The sequence below is a fragment of the Artibeus jamaicensis genome, unplaced genomic scaffold (genome assembly GCF_021234435.1).
Source record: "Artibeus jamaicensis isolate MK-2021 breed Jamaican fruit bat unplaced genomic scaffold, CSHL_Jam_final scaffold_847, whole genome shotgun sequence".
Lineage (NCBI taxonomy): Eukaryota > Metazoa > Chordata > Mammalia > Chiroptera > Phyllostomidae > Artibeus > Artibeus jamaicensis.
This window is the reverse complement of record NW_026522057.1, coordinates 26,136,365-26,155,830: the sequence shown is the minus strand read 5'-3', so window position 1 is coordinate 26,155,830 and position 19,466 is coordinate 26,136,365. Positions and strand designations below refer to the sequence as shown.

The 19,466-nt window shown below is 41.4% G+C and overlaps 1 protein-coding gene across 6 annotated transcripts in view; it reads left to right on the top strand.

The window, feature by feature from the left end:
- The first annotated feature begins 1,706 nt into the window (after positions 1 to 1,706).
- KIF1B (kinesin family member 1B) overlaps positions 1,707 to 19,466 on the top strand; it is a 139,869-nt gene continuing 122,109 nt past the window's right edge. For 3 of the 6 annotated variants that reach the window (XM_037165653.2, XM_053660343.1, XM_037165652.2), the window contains exons 1-2: positions 1,711 to 2,058; positions 16,899 to 17,083. In XM_037165653.2, coding sequence (XP_037021548.2) covers positions 16,978 to 17,083 — 106 coding nt within the window. In that variant the 5' untranslated portion in view covers positions 1,711 to 2,058; positions 16,899 to 16,977. Of the gene's footprint in view, positions 2,059 to 16,898; positions 17,084 to 19,466 lie in introns of all 6 variants that reach the window. The other 3 variants (XM_037165654.2, XM_053660344.1, XM_037165655.2) reach the window with 2 other exon arrangements.

Genomic DNA, 19,466 nt, shown 5'->3' with positions numbered 1-19,466 from the left:
ATCGTGGTACCTAGAGCTGCCATCAGTAGTCTGGTGTCTACTGATGAAATGGGCAGCTTCTGTTTACTAGCCCACCGTAGGTTCATTTCCGTCCTGGCCTTCAGGACGCTAAGAGCTGAGTGTTGCGCCCGATGGTAGCACATTCCCGTCACTCTGTTTTTTAATATCATTTTCCTTTCCATGAACCCCCTTTATTCATACAAGCTTTCCCCAACGCAGCCTTTTATTGCATCATGACTCCCATTTTCATGCTACACAGTGTTATTGTTTGTATTCTGCAGTGTAAGCTATGTCGAATGTAGATAGGTGGAGTTTAAATTCTAAATAAGTGAGGCATGTTCAGTGAATGTTGATTGGATGCCGAGTGTGAGGACTTTACGTCGGGGTGGAGGTTTTCCAAAATCGTGAGTGTAGAAAATTATTTTGGAAGTTTAAGTGCTTATTCCAGCGATTTTCAACCTTTTCACCTCATAGCAGAAATAAACTAATTACTAAATTATATATTTTTTACTGATCTGACAAAAATAAAAGTATAATTTTGATTCATCCACACGCGATTCTTGTGTTGGTTGTTGTCATTTCTAAACTTGACAATGTAAGGCAAAAGAGGTCAGTACCCCTGACTAAATAGGTACTGAATGTTTTAAAAATTCTTGCATCACAGCAGTTGAAAGTCGCTGGCCAATGCTTACAAGTAAGGCTTTTCACACCCAATACTGCACTGAATTCCGGGAGGAGGGGAGTCTATTTTCAATTTCTTCTAGTACATAAGAAAGCATTTCGCAACCTTGTAAAATACTGATGCTTGGCATAAAAATTGCACATATCACCGTTGAATATTATATTTTCAACGGCAATAAAACTGGACGGCTCCTGAACAACAGTTGCAGGCTTTTTCTGTTGAGCTGAATCTAAATCCGATTTTTAAAAAAATCGCTACCGGATCTCACGTGTTCTCGGGGTTTCTGTATTCCAGCAGCACTCTTTCAAGGGCATCTCCCAGAGGGGAGCTCGGCTCATTAACGCGGGAGCCACACAAAGCTTTTTCTTCTTTTACTCTCGGGCCCTTCGTCTGTCTCCCAAGGAGACAAGTTGAATGCCCACTAAGTCACGCTTTTCCTTGACTGATTACGCCTTTTTTCCCAAGGTGGCGTGTGGGAGCTGTTGTGATCGGGCTCGGGAAGAATAGGCCGGGAAGCTTTCCGCGGGAAAATACATTCATCCTTTTGCGTGTTTCAGTTCCGACCGAGCCGTGCTCGGCGGCTTCAACGTGAGAGATGTTTTCCCAATGGCCAAACGTTCTGCCCTCGTCCGCCTCCCGCACTTAACTCGGCTCCGCCACAGGCATCTGGCCCCTACCAGCCCTGCCCCGCCCCACTTAGCCGAGCTTTGTCCTCTTTCAAGGCGGATCATCCGGTTGGCCAGGCGAGGCTGCTGCCGCCTAACGCCCTTCGGGGGGTCACCAGGGAGGGGACTCTGGGCGCCGGCTTCGCCCACCCCGCAACCCAGCACTCCCACACTCGAACAGGCTTCTAGGCCATCAGGGGGCGCCCGGCGCCTCCACAGCTCCCCTCCACAGCAACCCCCTACAGCTCTTTCTGCGATTGGTCGGCCACTTTGAGTTCTGCGCTCCGATTGGTCGCCGCTACGTCAGTCGCAGGCGCCGGGGCGGGCCGAGGTGACGCAGGGCTGCTAGGCTTGGGGCGGTGTCCCGCGCCCGCGGCTGCGGGAGGAGCTTTGCGAAGACTGACTCCGGGCATTCAGACGGCGGCGGCCGTGGGAGGCACCGGCGCGAGTACGAGCCGCTCCTCAGTCCCCGCAGGCGCCACTGCCGGCCCTTCGTTACACCCCGGTCTCCCGCGCTGCCGCCCTCCGTGGCCCTCGATGCGGGAGCGGGCCGCTGCGTGATGGGGCTGCAAAGAGGCGTCCTGCGGCTCGCGGCGGCCGCTGCTCGCGCTGAGGAGCGTCGGTGCTCTGCCCCCCGCACCCCCGCGCGCCGTAGCGCCTGCTGACCCGGCCCTCCCGCCCGCCTGCCCGTCGGTCCACAGCGCGGCTGAGGTAAGGCGGGCGGCAGTTCGCGCCGGTGCCGCCGGGTTGCGGAGGGCCCATCTCTGGGGGAGGGGAGGGGAGGCGAGGCCGGGCCGGGGTCCGGGCGGCGTCGGAGTGGAGGAGGCGCTGGGCGGGGCGGGAGCGACCGGCACTGAGGGTGCTGCCGCGCCGGGGCCCCCGGTGGGGTGGGAGAGCCTCGCTCTCGGGGAGTGGGGGGGCCTCCCCAGGCCAGCGGCCAGCCCCCCCAGACCAGCGGCGAGCCCCCCCTGACCAGCGGCGAGCCCCGGGCTAGGGTCCAGCGGACTGCTGGGTTCCCGCAGCTCCCCGCACCAGCCCTCTGTTTTCCTGCAGCTGCCAGGCCCGGGCTGTTAACCCCGCGGTCGCCAGACCCGCTGCTGTCTGTCTGTACCCGTGGCTCCGCGCGCAGTGCAGCTCCGTGCGGACGGCGCTGCTCTCTCTCGAAGCCACCTTTTTTTGTGTCCCTCATCCCTCTCCCCTATTGTGGTTGGCACCGAGGCTTCGGCTGTGGGTGCGGCGGCGCCCCTTTGCCAGATGGAGGCAGGAAAGGGCAGGGGGTGGCTGGGGAAAGCCGGTGGCGCAAGGACCGGAGAGGGGAGCGCGGCGGCGAGGGAGGGAGGGGGCTCGCTGGAGGCCGGCCAGCCCTGAGCAGGCGGCTGTGGTCTCGGCGCTCGCAGCCCAGGATTACTCTGGCAGCCATATTGGGAGGATGATCTGACAAATCCTTCAGGAGCCAAGTCCTGTTGCTGGAAGGCACCTAGTGACAGCCCTGGCAGCCTTCAGGGTGACTAGCCACACCAGAAGCCAAGCTGTGGGGGCTGGGAGGCTGCTCCGGCAAGCCAGTCATTGTTCAGGCAACACCAGACATTCCAGGCCCTCACACCAGAATTCAACTCCGAAATCACTTTTTCTCCTTGGGGAATGCTTACTGAGCTTCCAAGGGAAAATGTCTTCAAGATTCCATTCTCGTCTGGGTGAAATGCTGAGTGTATATTCATCTCCGACGGCCAGTGCCGGGGAGCGGGCGCTTGACGGTGCCGTATGTGCGCACGGGAGATCCGAGGACTGCGAAGGCCCGTGGACCTGGACGGGGCCTCAGTAGATGGCCCTGGATGGGTAGGTTCTCAGAGCAGCTCAGCCTCCGGTGATTGGTCAGCTGGAATATCCTGACAGTGGGGGAGGCTGGCAGCAGCATTTCTGAGGGCGCAGGTTGTCATCTTTGTGGAATTTCGAGGTAGCTGAAATTAGAGTGTCAACGGATCCCTCGCTCCCTGTTCTAGGCAGCTGTTCTGTCGACATTGAACATTTTGCTTTGTGTCACAGATGGGTCTGTATGAGCCTAATGAAGGTATGGCGATTGGGTTTGAGTAGCTCTTAAGTTATATGGTGGATGTTTTATTTAAAGGCGGCATTTTATCAGCTTAGCTTAGTCACAATGAAAGCTAAGTTCTTTAAGAAGTGAGCTGATGCTTTCTAATTAACTTGGCGTGGCTGTTGGGTTATGGGGGGGTTGTTAATGTACTGTTTAGGGGTGGGATATGAGGATTGCACGTGTGCTGGCGTTGTGAAGCAGATCTGGAAATGATCACCGGCTGATTCAGGGCGAGCCTGTACGTCTGTTTTTTCCTACGCCCTAGAGGTTTACCGGACCTGGAGCCTGTCATGGCATGCCTTCTTTGTGTCCCTTGCTTTCATTCGAAGTCCAATTCTTAATGAATAAATTCCTATAACTTCGTAAGTTGAAAAATTAAAAAAATTTCAGAGAAGGTTTTCTAAGAAAAATCATAACACTATATCTCATTATTAAGCTTCCTTTTTAAAACATAGATGAATCAAAAGCTTCATCAGAAATTAATTTTTCATTAATATAAGAGAAGTACAGAATGTCTTTTTTAAAATTCCATGCCCCAATTAAGAAATATTTCTAAGTATTAAATTTTTACAGTTATTTTATTAGTTAAAAAAAAAAGTCTGAAGAGTTGTGGTTAAATATATTTGCAGCATTCGTTAACATCAGACCTGATTGTGGATCTGATTTGGAGGCAAGATTTTATGAATCTGTGCAGCTCTGCCCTGATGAATGTTTTTCCAAAATTTATCCAATTAAGTACAGCCTCTAAGGCTTAGAACAAACTGTTTTTCCTTTTCAGACCAGATGTGAATGCAGTTTTCCTTTCTTTCTCTCCCACTTTGAATTTGTGCAGGGAATAAACTCCCAAGGAGAATGCTGACAGAGTGTCTCCACAGCCAAAGCTTTCTAGCCCTTTTCCCTGCTGTCAACTTGTCCTGGGTGCAAAATAAAGGACAACAATGGACCCCTGCCTTCGTTGTATAAACCCCTTTGCAGGCTGCTAATCACAGCAGGTCTTTTCCAGGCCTAAGCGTAACCTTTTTGGTATTGTAAGCTGATAGGATATAATTTTGGAAGACTCTAAAGGGAAAGGTATAGCATGTCTACTTCATGTAGTTCTCTTTGAAAGATGGCCTCATTGGAACATGTACTGTGAAGTTCTGGAGTCCACAAAAGAATGTGAACAACTGTAAATACATTTAGAACTTATTTTCATGCAGCTCATTAGCATGGAAGAGAAATGCAACAGACGTAAATGTGATAGGAAAAAAAACCTACAAAAGGTGCCTTGGACCTCTCTCTGACTTTTTGGTTAATGGTCCAGTGATTCATTTATGCTCACTTTGATGACATTCATTACTAATTAATTGAGAGTGCACAGAGAGCTTTAATTCTTTACCTTCAAGGACCTTAGAGTTTACTGTTTGTAAAAATATAGTAAGACAAGGTAATTCCACCTTTTTTCTATTTTAATACAATTTAGTCTGCTGCTGCGCCTGCCATGGTGGTTTCTATGATGTTCATCCAGAGCCTTTCCCCCTTATAATACTTATTATCTAATATTCAGTTGGTACTTCCGTGATTGTTTTGTGGTTGTTTGTGTATGTATTTTAAATCATAAGATTGCAAATAATGGATTTTAAAATATTTTTAATGATACCACATTATCTTTACCAAAGCATATCATTAATTTACAAAGGGGGCCCCTGTGGCCCAAAACCCAGCATTTATTAATTAAAAATTGTATATTTATTCTTACATGTTCAAACTTCAGTCATCTTCAAAGTACTCTCCTTTTGAGGCAATATACTGACCGAGACATTTTTTTTTAAAGGTTTTGTTTATTTTTACAGAGAGTAGAAGGGAGGGAGATGAGAGAAACATCAGTATGTGGTTGCCTCTTACGTGACCCTACTTGGAGACCTGGCCTGCAGCAACCCAGGCATGTTCCCTGACTCGGAATTGAACCATCGACCCTCTGGTTCTCAGGCTTGTGCTCAGTTCACTGAGCTACACCAGCCAGGACTATGGAGGCATTTTTACTGTTGCTCAAAACAGTGTTTGAACTTGTAGATTTTGATCCCTGTTAGTGCTTCTGCCAGTTTTTTATTTCACCCCCGTCACATTGGCAAAACATTTCCCTTTGAGGACTTTTTTTGTCCAGGGACAAAAAAAAAGTTGCTCATGGTGAGATCTGGTGAATAGTAAGAGTGGGGCCCTGGGGGGTCAAGCTGTTTTTTGGTCAAAAACTGCCGAACACTCTGCACTGTGGGCAGGAGTGCTTGTAAGTCACCCATTATGAACTGGGCAGATGTGTTGAAAGAGTTCTCAAAAACAATTTTCTAAAGCCGAATGCAGCCTCTTACAACAACGCAAACCTGGTGCATGGATCCAGATGGGTTCCCGGAACACTAACTCACCTGGTGGGGGAAGCACAAGGGGCCCGCCCACTAGAAGATAATTCCAGTTTTGTTGGGTCCCCCCTCATATATCATCCTCTACGATTGCCCTGATGACTTTGATACTTAGTTCTCCTGTCCATCTGAATTTCTGACATCATCCTGACATTTTAATGACTGTATAAGTAATAACAATATTGATAGAATAGCTTACTCATATCAGGCTCTTTCTGTGTGCCTTAGAGTCTTTTCTAAGCACTTTACACTTATTCACTAATTTTGTCTTTACAACAACCATATGAGACAGATACTATTATCCTCATCTTACACATGAAGAAACTGAAACAGAGGTTGTCTTCCTCAGGTCACTAAAAGTAGTGAGTGACCAACCACTGTGCTGAGCTTACTTTGTAGCTACCTTAACCTTAAAAGTCCCTTGACTCCTGCCCAGGCAAACGTTGGTTTCATTCTGTTCCAGTAACTCAGTATTTTGGCCACGTCTTTTAACACGTCATCACCCTCAGATCTACTAAAGATCTTGAATTTGTCTTCAGATCTTAAACTCTGATAATTTATAGCTCTCACTTTTGTAGTCTCTTTCTGTGTGTTCTTCCAACTCAAGTCTCCTGGACGATCAGCCTTTTCTGGATTTTAACTTCTTTGTCTTTCTTTTCTCTACTGTGACTTCTGGAGTGTACTACTTCAGGTATTTTCTTGCTAGAATTTGCAGTTTTTAATTATTCTTTATTACTCTGTAAGACCCACTAGGCAGATGCCAGCCTTCCATCATTTCTATCATCAGTATCCTCCATTTTTAGTCTGTGTCCTGAAGAATCATCACACTCTGCTGGGATTAGTGCATGATCAGTGTACAGTCTTAGGTCTGCCTTGAGTTTGTCTTGGGTATCTGTTGAAGCAGTTCTGCTCAGTTTTCTCCCCTTTCTCCACAGTGGCATTTCTAAAATCTTGACCGCTATATACTCAAGCCTCCCATCTGCCCCACGCTTGGCGTAAAATCTTACCCGCCACCTCATAGGGAAAAGAAGGCATGAACTCTGTTTCCTCTCCATTTACTTATAAACTTCTCTGTCTTCTTTCTTACTCTCTTTCCTCTGGTGTTAGAGGAAAGATTACCCTCCCTGACCGGCTAATCCCTTGGCCCGTGGCCAGAATATTACTGCCTTCTAATTTTAGGGACTTACTGTATTGGTTACTCCTCTTTGCCCTTCTCACTCACTGTTTCCCCACAGTTCCTTGAATACAGCATGTACATTTCCACCTTAGGGCCTTTGTTCTGACTCTTTCTTCTGCTTGGAACCCTCTTCCTCTGAAATCTGCTTGGCTAACTCCTTCACTTCCTCTAAGTCTCACCACCTCGGCAGGCCTGCCTTGACCTCATTGGTTGTGCGCCTGCACGGCACTCTTCCCCACCACATGCCAGCTCTCCCTGACTTTGCTGTAGTTTACCCCCCACGTAATGCTTACTATCACCTAACATTCTGTAGAACTTAACTATTTCAATGTCCTCTCTCCCCCTATGGCAAGGATGTTTATATCTGTTTTGTTCATCGGTTTATCTCAGACTTCTGGAACTGCTTGTCATGTAGTAGGCACCTAATAAATAGTTGTCGAATAAAGTACAGAAACTTGGGGGATGTAGGGAGAGAAAAATCCCTCCTTCATTTTCTGTGCCCTTGTAATTGTCTGTTTCCTGCCCCTCACAGCCAGGTTCTAGAAGCAGCAAGGATACCTGCATTTCTACTTCCTTACCTCCAAATTACTTCCCAAACCACCACAGACTGGTCCATTTCACTGACACTGCCTTTGCTCAGGTGTCCAGACCTTTATTGCTGAACACGGGGCACCCTTCACACCTTTGCAGTGTCGGAAGTATCGCTTACTTTACTCCTCAGTTGAACTTGCATCTGCTGGTGTTTCGGGTGGGGCTCGTTTCAGTCTCTTGGGGCTCCTCACTAGGCCACTCACATGGCTGTCAAATTCATTCAACACAGATTTTTGTGTAACTTCATGTGTATTAAAGACTTACTTTGTTTTTAGAAACCAGAGTTTTGAGTACATACCATATTTCCAACGTTAAAGAGCAGAATAGGTTATTATAGGAATGTTTTCTTTAGAACTTATACCACTTACTGCTTATAAAAAGGGTTTGAGCAGCTTACCGCAAATACCACATATATAGTGAGGCTGTCAAAAAATGGGTAAGAAATAAAAATCTACATAACAGGAAAAAGTAAATATATGCAAATTGTCACAATTTATATAATGTGGTTATTATAATTTAGTTGTGAAACTTTTTGAATTCAAGATAAAAAGGAAAGATACATTATGTAATTTTCATTTTGGTAAAAGCCTAATGGTTTGTCAAGAGACACTTTTTTTTTTTTGGTAATAAATTCTTAAGACATTTAAAAAGAAAAGTAGTATAATCATCTCAGTATAAGGATGTATGTACTAAGTATTTCCAACAGGCCTTTAAGTAAAAGGAAGAAATGTTCTTCCAAGACCATTTTTGAAAGAGCAGTTCACCTGCACTCCAAAATGAGAACACAACATTAAAATGTCAAATCTTTTCTGTGAAGGCTATGACTAATGTTCACGTATGTAGCTTTATATAAAGATAGATCTGAGTATCCCAGCAGAAAACTCATTATTTAATCCTGGCGAGAGCCTAGAGTACTTCTGTTCTATGTTGTCAGATAAACAAAACATACCTACGAAACTTGGATACTGATTTGCCTTGTGGCAAGATTGACACATTGTTGACACATAGAGAAGTCTGATCTGCATTCTTGCCCAGACGGTTGGGTGTAGTCAGGGGCAGATTTCAGAAAGAATCTTGACTCACACCAGATTTTAGTTCACTGTGACCTGGAGTAGATGTTGTCATCCATTTTGACAATAAGAGAACTTTGTTTATGTTGAGTTTAGACAGAGAGGAAGAGGGAGAGAGAGAAAGAAAGAAACATCAATTTGTTGCTCCACTTATTTATGCATCCATTGGTTACTTGATGTTCCCTGACCGGAGATAGAACTGCAGCCTGGGTGTATTGGGATGATGCTGTGAGCCAGCTACCCGGCCAGGGCTTAGACGACATCTGTGTTGGGATTTGAGAAGCAAGGTTCCCAGCAGAACTGCCAAAATAAAATTATAGGATGTAGCTTTAGGAATTAGAACAAATTAACCATCCAAACTTGGGGAGAAAAAATGAAAAAATCATTCTCATTTAGAATAGTTTGTTTTAAGTCATAGGAGCTGTTGTTTTTTTGATGCACGTCTTTGTTTAATGAGAATAAAATCATGTCATCAGTGAAAAGGGGGATCTTTGATTTCTTTTTTTTTTTTTTAAGATTTTTATTTATTTATCTTTAGAGAGGAAAGGAAGGAGAGAGGGAGAGAAATATCAATGCGTGGTTCCCTTTAGTGCCTCCCCTGTTGGGAACTGGCCTGCAGGGAACCAGCCTGCAACCCTGGTATGTGTCCTTACTGGGAATTGAACCGGGATTGTCTGGTTCGCAGGCCCGCGCTCAGTCCACTGAGCTACACCAGCCAGGGCTTGATTTCTTAATTGTAGTCGTAGGACGTGTGTCTAATAAATCCAAAAGTTGTATCGGTTATTTTACATAGTAATTAAAGAAAACAGTTGGTAAGCCTGACAACTACTTTAGCCCCACGTGAGATCGAAAATCTGATCTTTCAGGAGACTGTTCCTGTGCAGTCTGATTCTTGGCATTGAGTTGGAATGCAGAAAGTCACTTTTCTGACATGTGATCCATTTTGAGCTTTCACAACTTGGTTCATAGCTGATTTTTATCTATAGAGTCAGAATCCAAGAATAGAGAGGTAATTCATATGCAAAAAAATTCCATTTTGAAAGGGACCATTTTATCAGTATAGCCATGGTCAGTGACATAGTATTGGGTCCTAAAACCTGCTTGGTTCTCATGGAAGATATTAGATGGACAGATGCAGAACTTACACTAACAAGGAAATTTTCATAGCATCTCAGAGTGGACTTATGAGCTGCAGATGTTTACTTTTAGGTAACCATTCTTTAAATTATAGCTCATTCTTTAAACTATAATTCAGTGGGAAAGATTATCTTTTAAATAGGCTGCTTGTAGATATTGTAAGTTTGCTTTTGTGTAGCATGTTGTGTGAATATTGATTTTTAAAAGACTTTCTTAGTTAACTTTTATTTTCATTTGTGACAAATGTACTAAGTATCAGTATATGAGAATTAAGTGAACTACTGACTTCATAGGGCAGAATGAAATGAGAAAAAAATGAGGTATCAACACTGTTTTTAGGGAGCAAAGAGAAGGTATGACTTGGCTCAGAAAGGGGGGCATTAAGGAATGCATGAATTAAGGTTTCCTGCTTCATTTGACCTTGTTTATGAAAGATAGGGACTGATATAATAGGTTAAGAAGGAAGATTGGGCTTCCAGGAATTGCATGTTTGGTGTAGTAGGAGGGTGAGTGGTGGAGAAGGTTCAAGTTGGGCAGTGAAAACAGACTGGAAAAGAAGGTTGAATTGTGGAGGCCCTTGAATATTTAGTTTATTTTCTGAGGCTGTGGAAACCAGTTGAAAGTATGTAAGGACATGAAATGACCTCTGTTTTAGAAATGTAATCCTGGCTATTTCCTATAGAAAAGGGGTATGATGAAACCAAGCTAACCAGATCTAGTTTTATTTTGTTCTTGTCTATTCACTTTGCTGAAACATCAATTTGAGAATGTCTTCCCCTTAGGCTCCTGATTATCCAGGGTACCTCTGAACACAAGTGACGATTGCATGAGATAAACAAACAAACACAACCCAAAACAATTGGGCAAACACTTAGAACAACAATTAAAAGGAATTAGACCTAAATGTTTTTATTTTTATTAAATGTTTATCCCTTTATTGTTAGTGAACGCTTTCGGAATCTTGCTCCATTTCATTTTGCTTTCCTAAGGCTTCTAATGGTATGTCATAAGGAAGGAAAACTGGTCAGAGGAACAGTCTAGAACTGAGGCTAAGTGATTCATAGTAAGTATGGTTGACTTTCCTACTGGCCTTTCTTCTTTTGGCTTTTCAAAACTTGGAAAATGTATTTTTATGCTATTTTTCTATAACTTTTTTTTAGATTTTATTAATTATTTTTAGACAGAGGGGAAGAGATGGAAAAAGAGAGGGAGAGAAACATCAGTGTGTGGTTGCCTCCTGTGTGCCCCCAACTGGGGACCTGGCCTGCAACCCAGGCATGTGCCCTGACTGGGAATCAAACCAGCAACCCTTTGGTTCACAGGCCAGTACTCAATCCACTGAGCCATACCAGCCAGGGCTATAACTTCTTTAAAATATTCTGTAAATTACTATTTCTCACTAGAGTTTTTTTTTTTTAAGATTTTATTTACTTATTTTTAGAGAGGGATGAAGAGAGGGAGAAAGAAAGGGAGAGAAACATTGACTGGTTACTTCTCGTAGGCGCCCTGACCAGCAGTGGAACCTGTAAGCCAGGCCTGTGCTCTGACCCAGGGTCAAACTGGTGACCTTTCGCTTTGTGGGAAGGAGCCCAACCAACTGAGCCACGCTGGTCAGGGCTCTCACTGGAATTTAAACTTAATTTCAGATTTATATAATTGGTCATTTAAAAGAAAAAAAGGATTAGGGAGTTTGGGAATTGTAGTAGTCCTTTGATGGACATCTGTGTTTTCAAAGAGATACTATTTATAATGGTAGGGAAGTAACAATGTAACACTTTCTATTGTCCACTTAACTGTAGTTTCCTATTGCATAAAATTTTAACTCACCGTGGAGATGGTTGCAGTTTTACTGCAGTACAGTCAATCAGAAAAAATCTATTTAGGGTTAGATTGTTTTGGGGAAAGTAATTTTAAAGTGTCCATATCACATCCAAAAAAGAATGACTTACTAGCTTTTTTAATTAGGAAGAAATTTGAAATTAATTTTATTCTTTTTCCTGTCTATTTTGGAAGAACTTTTTAAAAAAAGATTTTATCTGTTTATATTGAGAGAGATGGGAAGGGAGGGAAGAAAAGTGGGAGAGAAACCTCAGTGTGGGAGAGAAACATTGATCTGTTGCCTGTCGAATGCACCCTGACTGTGACTGAACCTGCAACCCAGGCATGTGCCCTGACTGGGAATTGAACTGGTGACCCCTTTCACTTTGCGGGATGATGCCCAACCAACTGAGCCATACCGGTCAGAGCAGAGCAACGTTTTTATTCTGTCATCACTCTGTTGACTTACAATAACTAGAAATTCAACTAAAATAATCTTAATTTAACTATTATATTTAAGACCCTGTGGTGCAGGGAATTAGAAATATGACTGAGATTCTGTTCTTGTCCTTAAGGAATTTCATATCTACAGTAGAGATAAGAAAAGTAACTTATTCTGCTTTAGGTAGGATCAGTGCATTGAAAAATATTAAATGGAGAAGCATTTGCATTTGCTTCTCCAGGGAGAAGCAGGGAGAGCAGGGAGAATCTATGAAGGCTTTAGAGATGTAGCATATGAGAAGATCCCAGAAAAATAATTGAATTTCGACAAGAACAGGAAAGGAGGAAGCTCACAATGGGTAGAAGGAATGTTGGAACAAAGGCGTAGGGACCGAAAAGCATGTGATGCTCTCAGGAAGCCCTCTGATGGGTGGATGTTAGGGAATGTGGATGGAAGGCAGTGTTTTGTGGGCTAATAAAAATGGGTGGTTTATGGTGCAGAACACACTGAATGCTGCTGCAGGGAGTTTTGTCATTGCTTGGTAGGCAGCTCTGAGGATTTAATGGACAGTTATATGAACAGACCTGTACTTCAGGAAGACGAGTCTGGCAAGATTGTGTAGTGTGGATGAAATTGGCGAAAATGGTAGTATTGTGTAGTACAGTTGGGTAAGAAGATTAAGAGCCTTGGGTGAGAAGTATTGAGGTCCTAAAAGGGATAGTGATGGTAGAAATAAGAGATTTTATAGGTAGAAGACATGTAATTTGGATGGATAGAGGAAGCAAGCTGTTTGACTTGTGTGGGAACGGGACAATGGTGAGATCATTAAAAGAGGTGGAAGAGCCTCTGCTGTTCGGGGGAGGCGGAGAGATACCTTGACTTTGGTTGTGTCGGGTTGAATGAAATGCCAGCGGGATAGTTAGAGGAGTCAGACAGTGCATTGGAAAGTAGGTGTACGGCAACATTAGATATTAGAGGTGTTAGTGTTGTGCTTCCTAGTTGCAAATGCATAATGCTTTATATCTAAAACCTAGCTTTGTTGTTTGTTTGCATCTTAGGCAGCAGCATTCAACATTTGGGTAGGTCATGGGTAGAACAGAAAAGAAAGTTTTGTTTTTTCAATTTAAATATCTGTAATATTCAGTGATTATTGATATTTTGGCAAAACTTGTTTCTTCTGTCTTCCCCTAACAAATTACTTAATATCATCTGATACCCAGTCTATGTTCAGACTTCTGTGAATATCTAAAAAATGTCTTTTTACAGATTTTCTTGATTAAAAAATCATTGCATTTGCTTGATAACTAACATGAGTCTCTTTTATTATTACCCCACGCCCCAATTATGCTATTTATTTGAAGAAACTGGGTAACTTGACCTGTAAAGTTTTCCATATTCTGGGTTTGGCTGACCAATTGCATCTTTCAGGTGTCCTTTAAACTGTTTCTTTGCTCCATGTATGTCCTATAGACCGGTAGTTACGTCTGAAGCTTGAGTCTATTCAGTATTTCTTGAGTCTATTCAGTATTTCTTGAGGATAAGAATACTTTAAAAGGCGGTGCTGTGTCTCCTGTTGTAGCACATCAGGAGGCACAAGCTGCCTAGGTGTGCACTTTTAGTAACGTTGGATTCTATTCAGATGTTGTCAGCCTAATCCATACACTGTAATAATCCCACATCAACAAACCTTTCATCTAAGACTCTTTTTAGCAGCTAATGATGATTGTTGCAGAGAGCCTTCATATCGTTAGAGTTGGAAAATAGTTGTATTCTAATTCTGTCATATCTCCTGCATTTATGATTAGCTGAAATTTTTCTGTAAAGAAGAACTTGCCCACATTGACTCTTTAGCTAGTCAGGAATGTAGTTTATACAGGATACACAAATTGGATACGTGCTCAATTTTTTTGTATTATTTGCTGATCTTCAGAATAATGAGTTTTTTTAAAAACTATCGTCATAAACTCATGAATTTATATATTTGATGTCTTTCAACCTATTTGCTGTATGTACGCATGTATGTATGTATGTGTTTTTATATTTTAATTACCCATCTTTGGCTAGTAGGACCCCCTTTAAGTTGGCATTGTGTCCATTTGCCATGAACAATACAAGATAGAATGCAGTCATGTAAAATGATAGCAATGTTCTCAAACTGTGTTTGGGGCAATCAGTGCTCCAGGAAATGCCAGTGATTCCTGGAACATTCAGGTAGTCATTTTGGAAGAGGTAAGACTGGAGCTGGGCTATCAAAGAGAGGAGAAAATGAAAATTCATTTGACTTTTCATTTGAAAATGAAATTGTTAGGAGGTGTGAAAGAACATGGAGGAGAGTAAAGGAGCTTGACTAGAACAAAGTCAAGAATATCTTGACTTTGGTCTTGATTTTGTAAGCACTGGGGAATGAGAGAAAGTTCTTCAATTTGGAAGTGAAATTGAAAGTCATGGTTTGGAAAGGTTAGTATTGCAACAGGGTCAAGCAGTTGCATAACACAGGGTTCTCGGCTGGAGATTTACAACATAATCTTTGGAAAATTAAACAAAGAACCCATACCTGGAGGCTGTCTCAAAACTGTCCAGTACCAGGCTGGGGAGTATAGGCTCATTTGCTTTTCTTTTTTTTTTTATATTACATTTTTTGGGGCAACAGTGGTTAATAGCAACATACAAATTTCAGGTGTATAACTTTATAATACAACATTTATATGTTTTATTGTATGTTCATCACCCAAAGTCTGGTCTCCTTCTATCTCTATATACTTTTCAAAAGGCCATCATATGATTCTGTTTTATCAACCCTAATTGAAGCTAAAAGCTTAAAAATCATTTGAGGTAGTAAGGGCATAGATTGAGATAATGGCAGGGGGAATGAGAGGAAGGAAGAGATAGAAAATGCAAATTTGTTTTTAAAGTTTTCCTATGGCACTTAATAATGTTAACACTAATAAAAGGATTCAAAGAGAAGTAAAAAAGATGACTCTAAGATTTGTGGTATAGGGCCAGTTATAAATACATTGGTGGAAGTTGCTAGTTTGGGGAAGAAAGTAATGGGACATGTAAAGTGTTGAGATGATGGCTTTGTATCAGTGAACTCTAGGGTTGAAAGGTGTTCTTTTTCTGCATGCTTCATTCATTCTCTCTTGGCAAAATGCTGTGCTCACCTGGTGACTGTTCTTTTTCTCATGTGTATTGGTGAGAGGTCATGTGTATTGATTGGGAGGGTTAAAAATGCTAAGCTTTCATTTGATAAATGTGATCACAATAAATGGTGGATATATTTTTAGAAAGCACCATCTGTTTAATGTAAATAAAGTGGGAAAGGGACTAGAAAAATATTGCAGATATAAAGAGATCAATGTCAATAAATATTATAATAATTTGAAACAGAAACAAAAAAATCAGTAAACCAAGCAAAGGACTTGAACAGTTTTTACTATTGAGAAATATGATTTATTAATTTATTCTTTCAGTAAACACTTATTTACTCAGTTCTTTCAGCAGGTATTATTCTACATGCTAGCAAATACGATCTCTGAACATTCTGGTCTGGTCTGGTGTGAGAGAGACAGACAATAGACATGTTTCATAAAATAAGAATTCAAATAATGGTAAGGCTGTTGAGAAAATAAAGAGAGTCGCTTTTGGTTTTTTATTTATTTATGCTTTATTTTGAGGACATTTGTAGTTGTGCAACTGGAGGTTAGCATTCCTAATCTCTGCTTAATTATGTGGGAAATAAATGGTTTAAGTTCTTTATTTTTAGAGAAGATTTTATTTATTTCTTAGATTGATGGTAAAGCGGGGAGAAAGAGAGGGAGAGAAACATTGATGTGTGAGAGAAATAATCGGTTGCCTCTTCACATGCCACCAACTGGGGACCTGGTCTGCAACCCAGGCATGTGCCCTGATTAGGAATTGAACTGACCTTTCGGTTCACAGGCCAATGCTCAATCCACTGAGCCACACCAGCCAGAGCAGATTTAAGTTCTGTTGGGGCTTTCTGATAATTGAACTTAAAAGTATTGTTCTTTTTTTTTTTTTTGGTCTTGAAGATGTTTGTATAATAATAGAGTACAGATTGAGATCTGCTTTTTCTTGTGGAAATTACCTATGTGGGTTCTTTTCATAGAATAGCGTTCATTTTGTTCTATTAGGAGGGAAACTTCCTCAAAAAAATGTTCACATTTTTTCCTTTGGCTTCATTCAGTAGTAAAATGTAGTGATTTGATTCTGCGCTTCAGAGGATGGAACCTGGGTTTCTTGGAATCTTCTCTGATTCTTTGTACAGGATGGTCGCTAGGGTCAAATGAGATGCAAATGACAGGGACCACCCAAGTTAAAGGACTCTCTGAATACTTAGAAGTTAAAGGAGCTAACTAGAACTCTTTATCCTTTACTGTTTAAGAATGTATTGTATAACCGAATGTTTCAACCTATAATTAAAGTATAGAAAGTTTAGTGCACTTCTATAAAGTTGTTTTTGCAGATGTGAATTTACTTGTGTAAGGAACTCTAACAAATAAAAGCTTTGTAATTTTCATCTGTTACTGAGGATTGATTTGGGAAAACAGAGGGCAAGACAAGATAACCTGTTACTTTGCAGTTATATTTTTAATTACTGCGTTGAGACTTTTTATATATGGTAAAGAGGTAATGAAGTAAGAAAACAAATTTCAGTCATAATTTTCTATTTTATAGATTTCCAGGATGGAAAAAATTAGATTTTTAGAAATGAAAGCAGAAATAGTACTAAGATATAAGAGCTCTAATGCTCAAGTTAGCACAAGCTTTCTTTAATTCTGACTACTTTCTGTGGATTTTTTTTTTAAAGGAAACTTGAACATAAATTCAAAAGAAGATTTGATTCTTTCTTTCTGGACTGCGTATATATAACAAGACCATCAGTCAGAATGTCGGGAGCCTCAGTGAAGGTGGCTGTCCGTGTGCGGCCCTTCAATTCTCGAGAGACCAGCAAAGAGTCCAAGTGCATCATTCAGATGCAGGGCAACTCGACTAGTAAGTGCATGTCGTTTTCTATCATTTGGACCTCCCTTTCCCATTTTTCCTCCTTTCCCATTTTTCCTCCTTTCCCTTCTTGCTGTGATCAGAATAAATGAGCATTTGGGGATTACCACGTTGAACTTTGCGATTTTGAACGGCCCATTAAATGCTTCCCGCTGTGATATTTTCTCTACCAAATTTAAATATGGACTGTTTATTTTGTTCTTTACAATTGAGGAATCACTGGAGAACTGAATTAATTAGCTAGTGTAATTAGGTTGAAATCTTAATGGTAATAAAGGTATAAGTAATGATTTTTACTAAGTGCTGACATGAAATATGCCTGTTGAGGTGCCAAGATTATTTTTCTTTTTTGGTTTTAAATAGCATTTGAGCTTACTACGATAGTCTTAAAATGCTTAACAATATTTCTTTGAGTCGAACAATAGATATAGCCTATAATAGATGGCTATAGCTTTATGAAGAAGCAGTGGAATTATAGATTCTTCAGACACAAGTTGATGGTGAGTAGTTGGGGGAAACTGTACCGATCTCATCTGTCTGTGGGCCATTTGCCAGTGTTCTGTATGGAAGACTCTACCGGTGGGCAATAGAGTTATATGCAGGGCAGGACCAAAGTAGGTTTATAGTTGCTTGTGTGGAAACTAAAAATTAGGAAATAAAATGCAAGAATGAAATCTGTTTGTGTGTACTCATAACTGTAAACCTACTTTTGTCCAACCCTATATATTTAAGATATATAATATGGTGTTTTGATACACGTATACATTGTGAAATGATCACCACAACCAAACTAAAATATTCATCACCTCTCATAGTTGCCATTGTATGTGTAAGTGGTGAGAACACTTGAGATCTGTTATAGTCACCATGCTGCACATTAGGTCTTCAGAACTTACCCATTCTATAACTGAAAGTTTATGTCCTTTGATCAATGGCTTCTCCCTCCCGCCCCCTTCCTCAGCTTCTGGTAACCACCATTCTGTGTTACTATGAGCTGGATTTTTTTTTTTGTGATTCCTCATGTATAACTTTCAACTTCTTTCAAAGTTACAAGGGAAGTTGCTTATACACCTCCCTGAACTTGGTAAATAGGACTAGTAACAATCTATCTTTCAAAAAATATTTAGAAGTAGGAGTCTAAACTGGTGATACCGTTGTTTGTAATTTACATTTGTCTGTCAGTTGTGCCAGTGATTCTGTGAATTACATCCTATGAATAATTGTAAAAGAAAAAAGATGTAAAATTTAGTATTGAATTATACACTTTATTTTTCCTTTTTATTGGGGTGACAGTGGTTAACACAATTACACAGGTTTCAGGTGCAAAATTCTGTAATTTAACATCTGTACACTGTATTGTGTATTCACCACCTCAGATCAAGTCTCTGTCCATCACCACTTATACCCCTGACCCTCCTCCACTTTGCCCCACTCCCCTGAATCGTACACTTTAAATGGGTGAACTTCATGGTATATAAATTGTATTTCAGTAAAATTGTTTAAAAGGAAAGTCGATATTGATCATTAGCTCCTTTTTTAAACTTTGAGCTAGGCTTAAAATTGAACTAGAAAACAAACGTTTGTGTTCTTAAATGTCACTCATTTAAGCTATGTTATTGTGCTTTATTTTAAGCATTAAGTTTTTACACTGTCTTTAACTAATCTTTGCACAGGGCCATACAAAGCTTCTCTATATCGTTCCAATTTTAGAATATGTACTATTCAAATGGGCACACTAAATCCTGATTATTGAACCACTTATTTCTCTCTGAAAAAATACATTTAATTATAACATAGTTTGGAGGCATTTTTGGCTATTGGAATTGCCTCTAAATATAATGGTATATATATCACAAGTTTGTTTTTTTAAAAGATTTTATTCATTTATTTTTTTAGAGGGGAAGAGAAGGAGAGAAACATCAATGTATGGTTGCTTTCTGGATGCATCCCCCAGTTCCCAGCTGGGAACTGGCCCCTGCTGGGAATTGGCCTGCAACCCAGGCATGTGCCCTGATTGGGAATAGAACAGCGATCGTCTACTTTGCAGGCCTGTACTCAATCCACTGAGCTACACCAGCCAGGGCTATATCACAAGTTTTTTTTTAAAAGGTGGGTTTTAGGAAATTCTGGATCAGGAGCTAGAATTGATTTAAAAGATTTTAGCCCTGGCTGGTGTTGCTCAGTGGATTGAGCACGGGCCTGTGAACCAAAGGATCACGGTTTGATTCCCAGTCAGGGCACATGCCTGGGTTGCAGGCCAGTTCCCAGCAGGGGATGCACGAGAGGCAACCATACATTGATATTTCTCTTCCTCTCTCCTACCCTTCCCCTCTAAAGATAAATAAATTAAATTAAAAAAAATTATTGATTACTT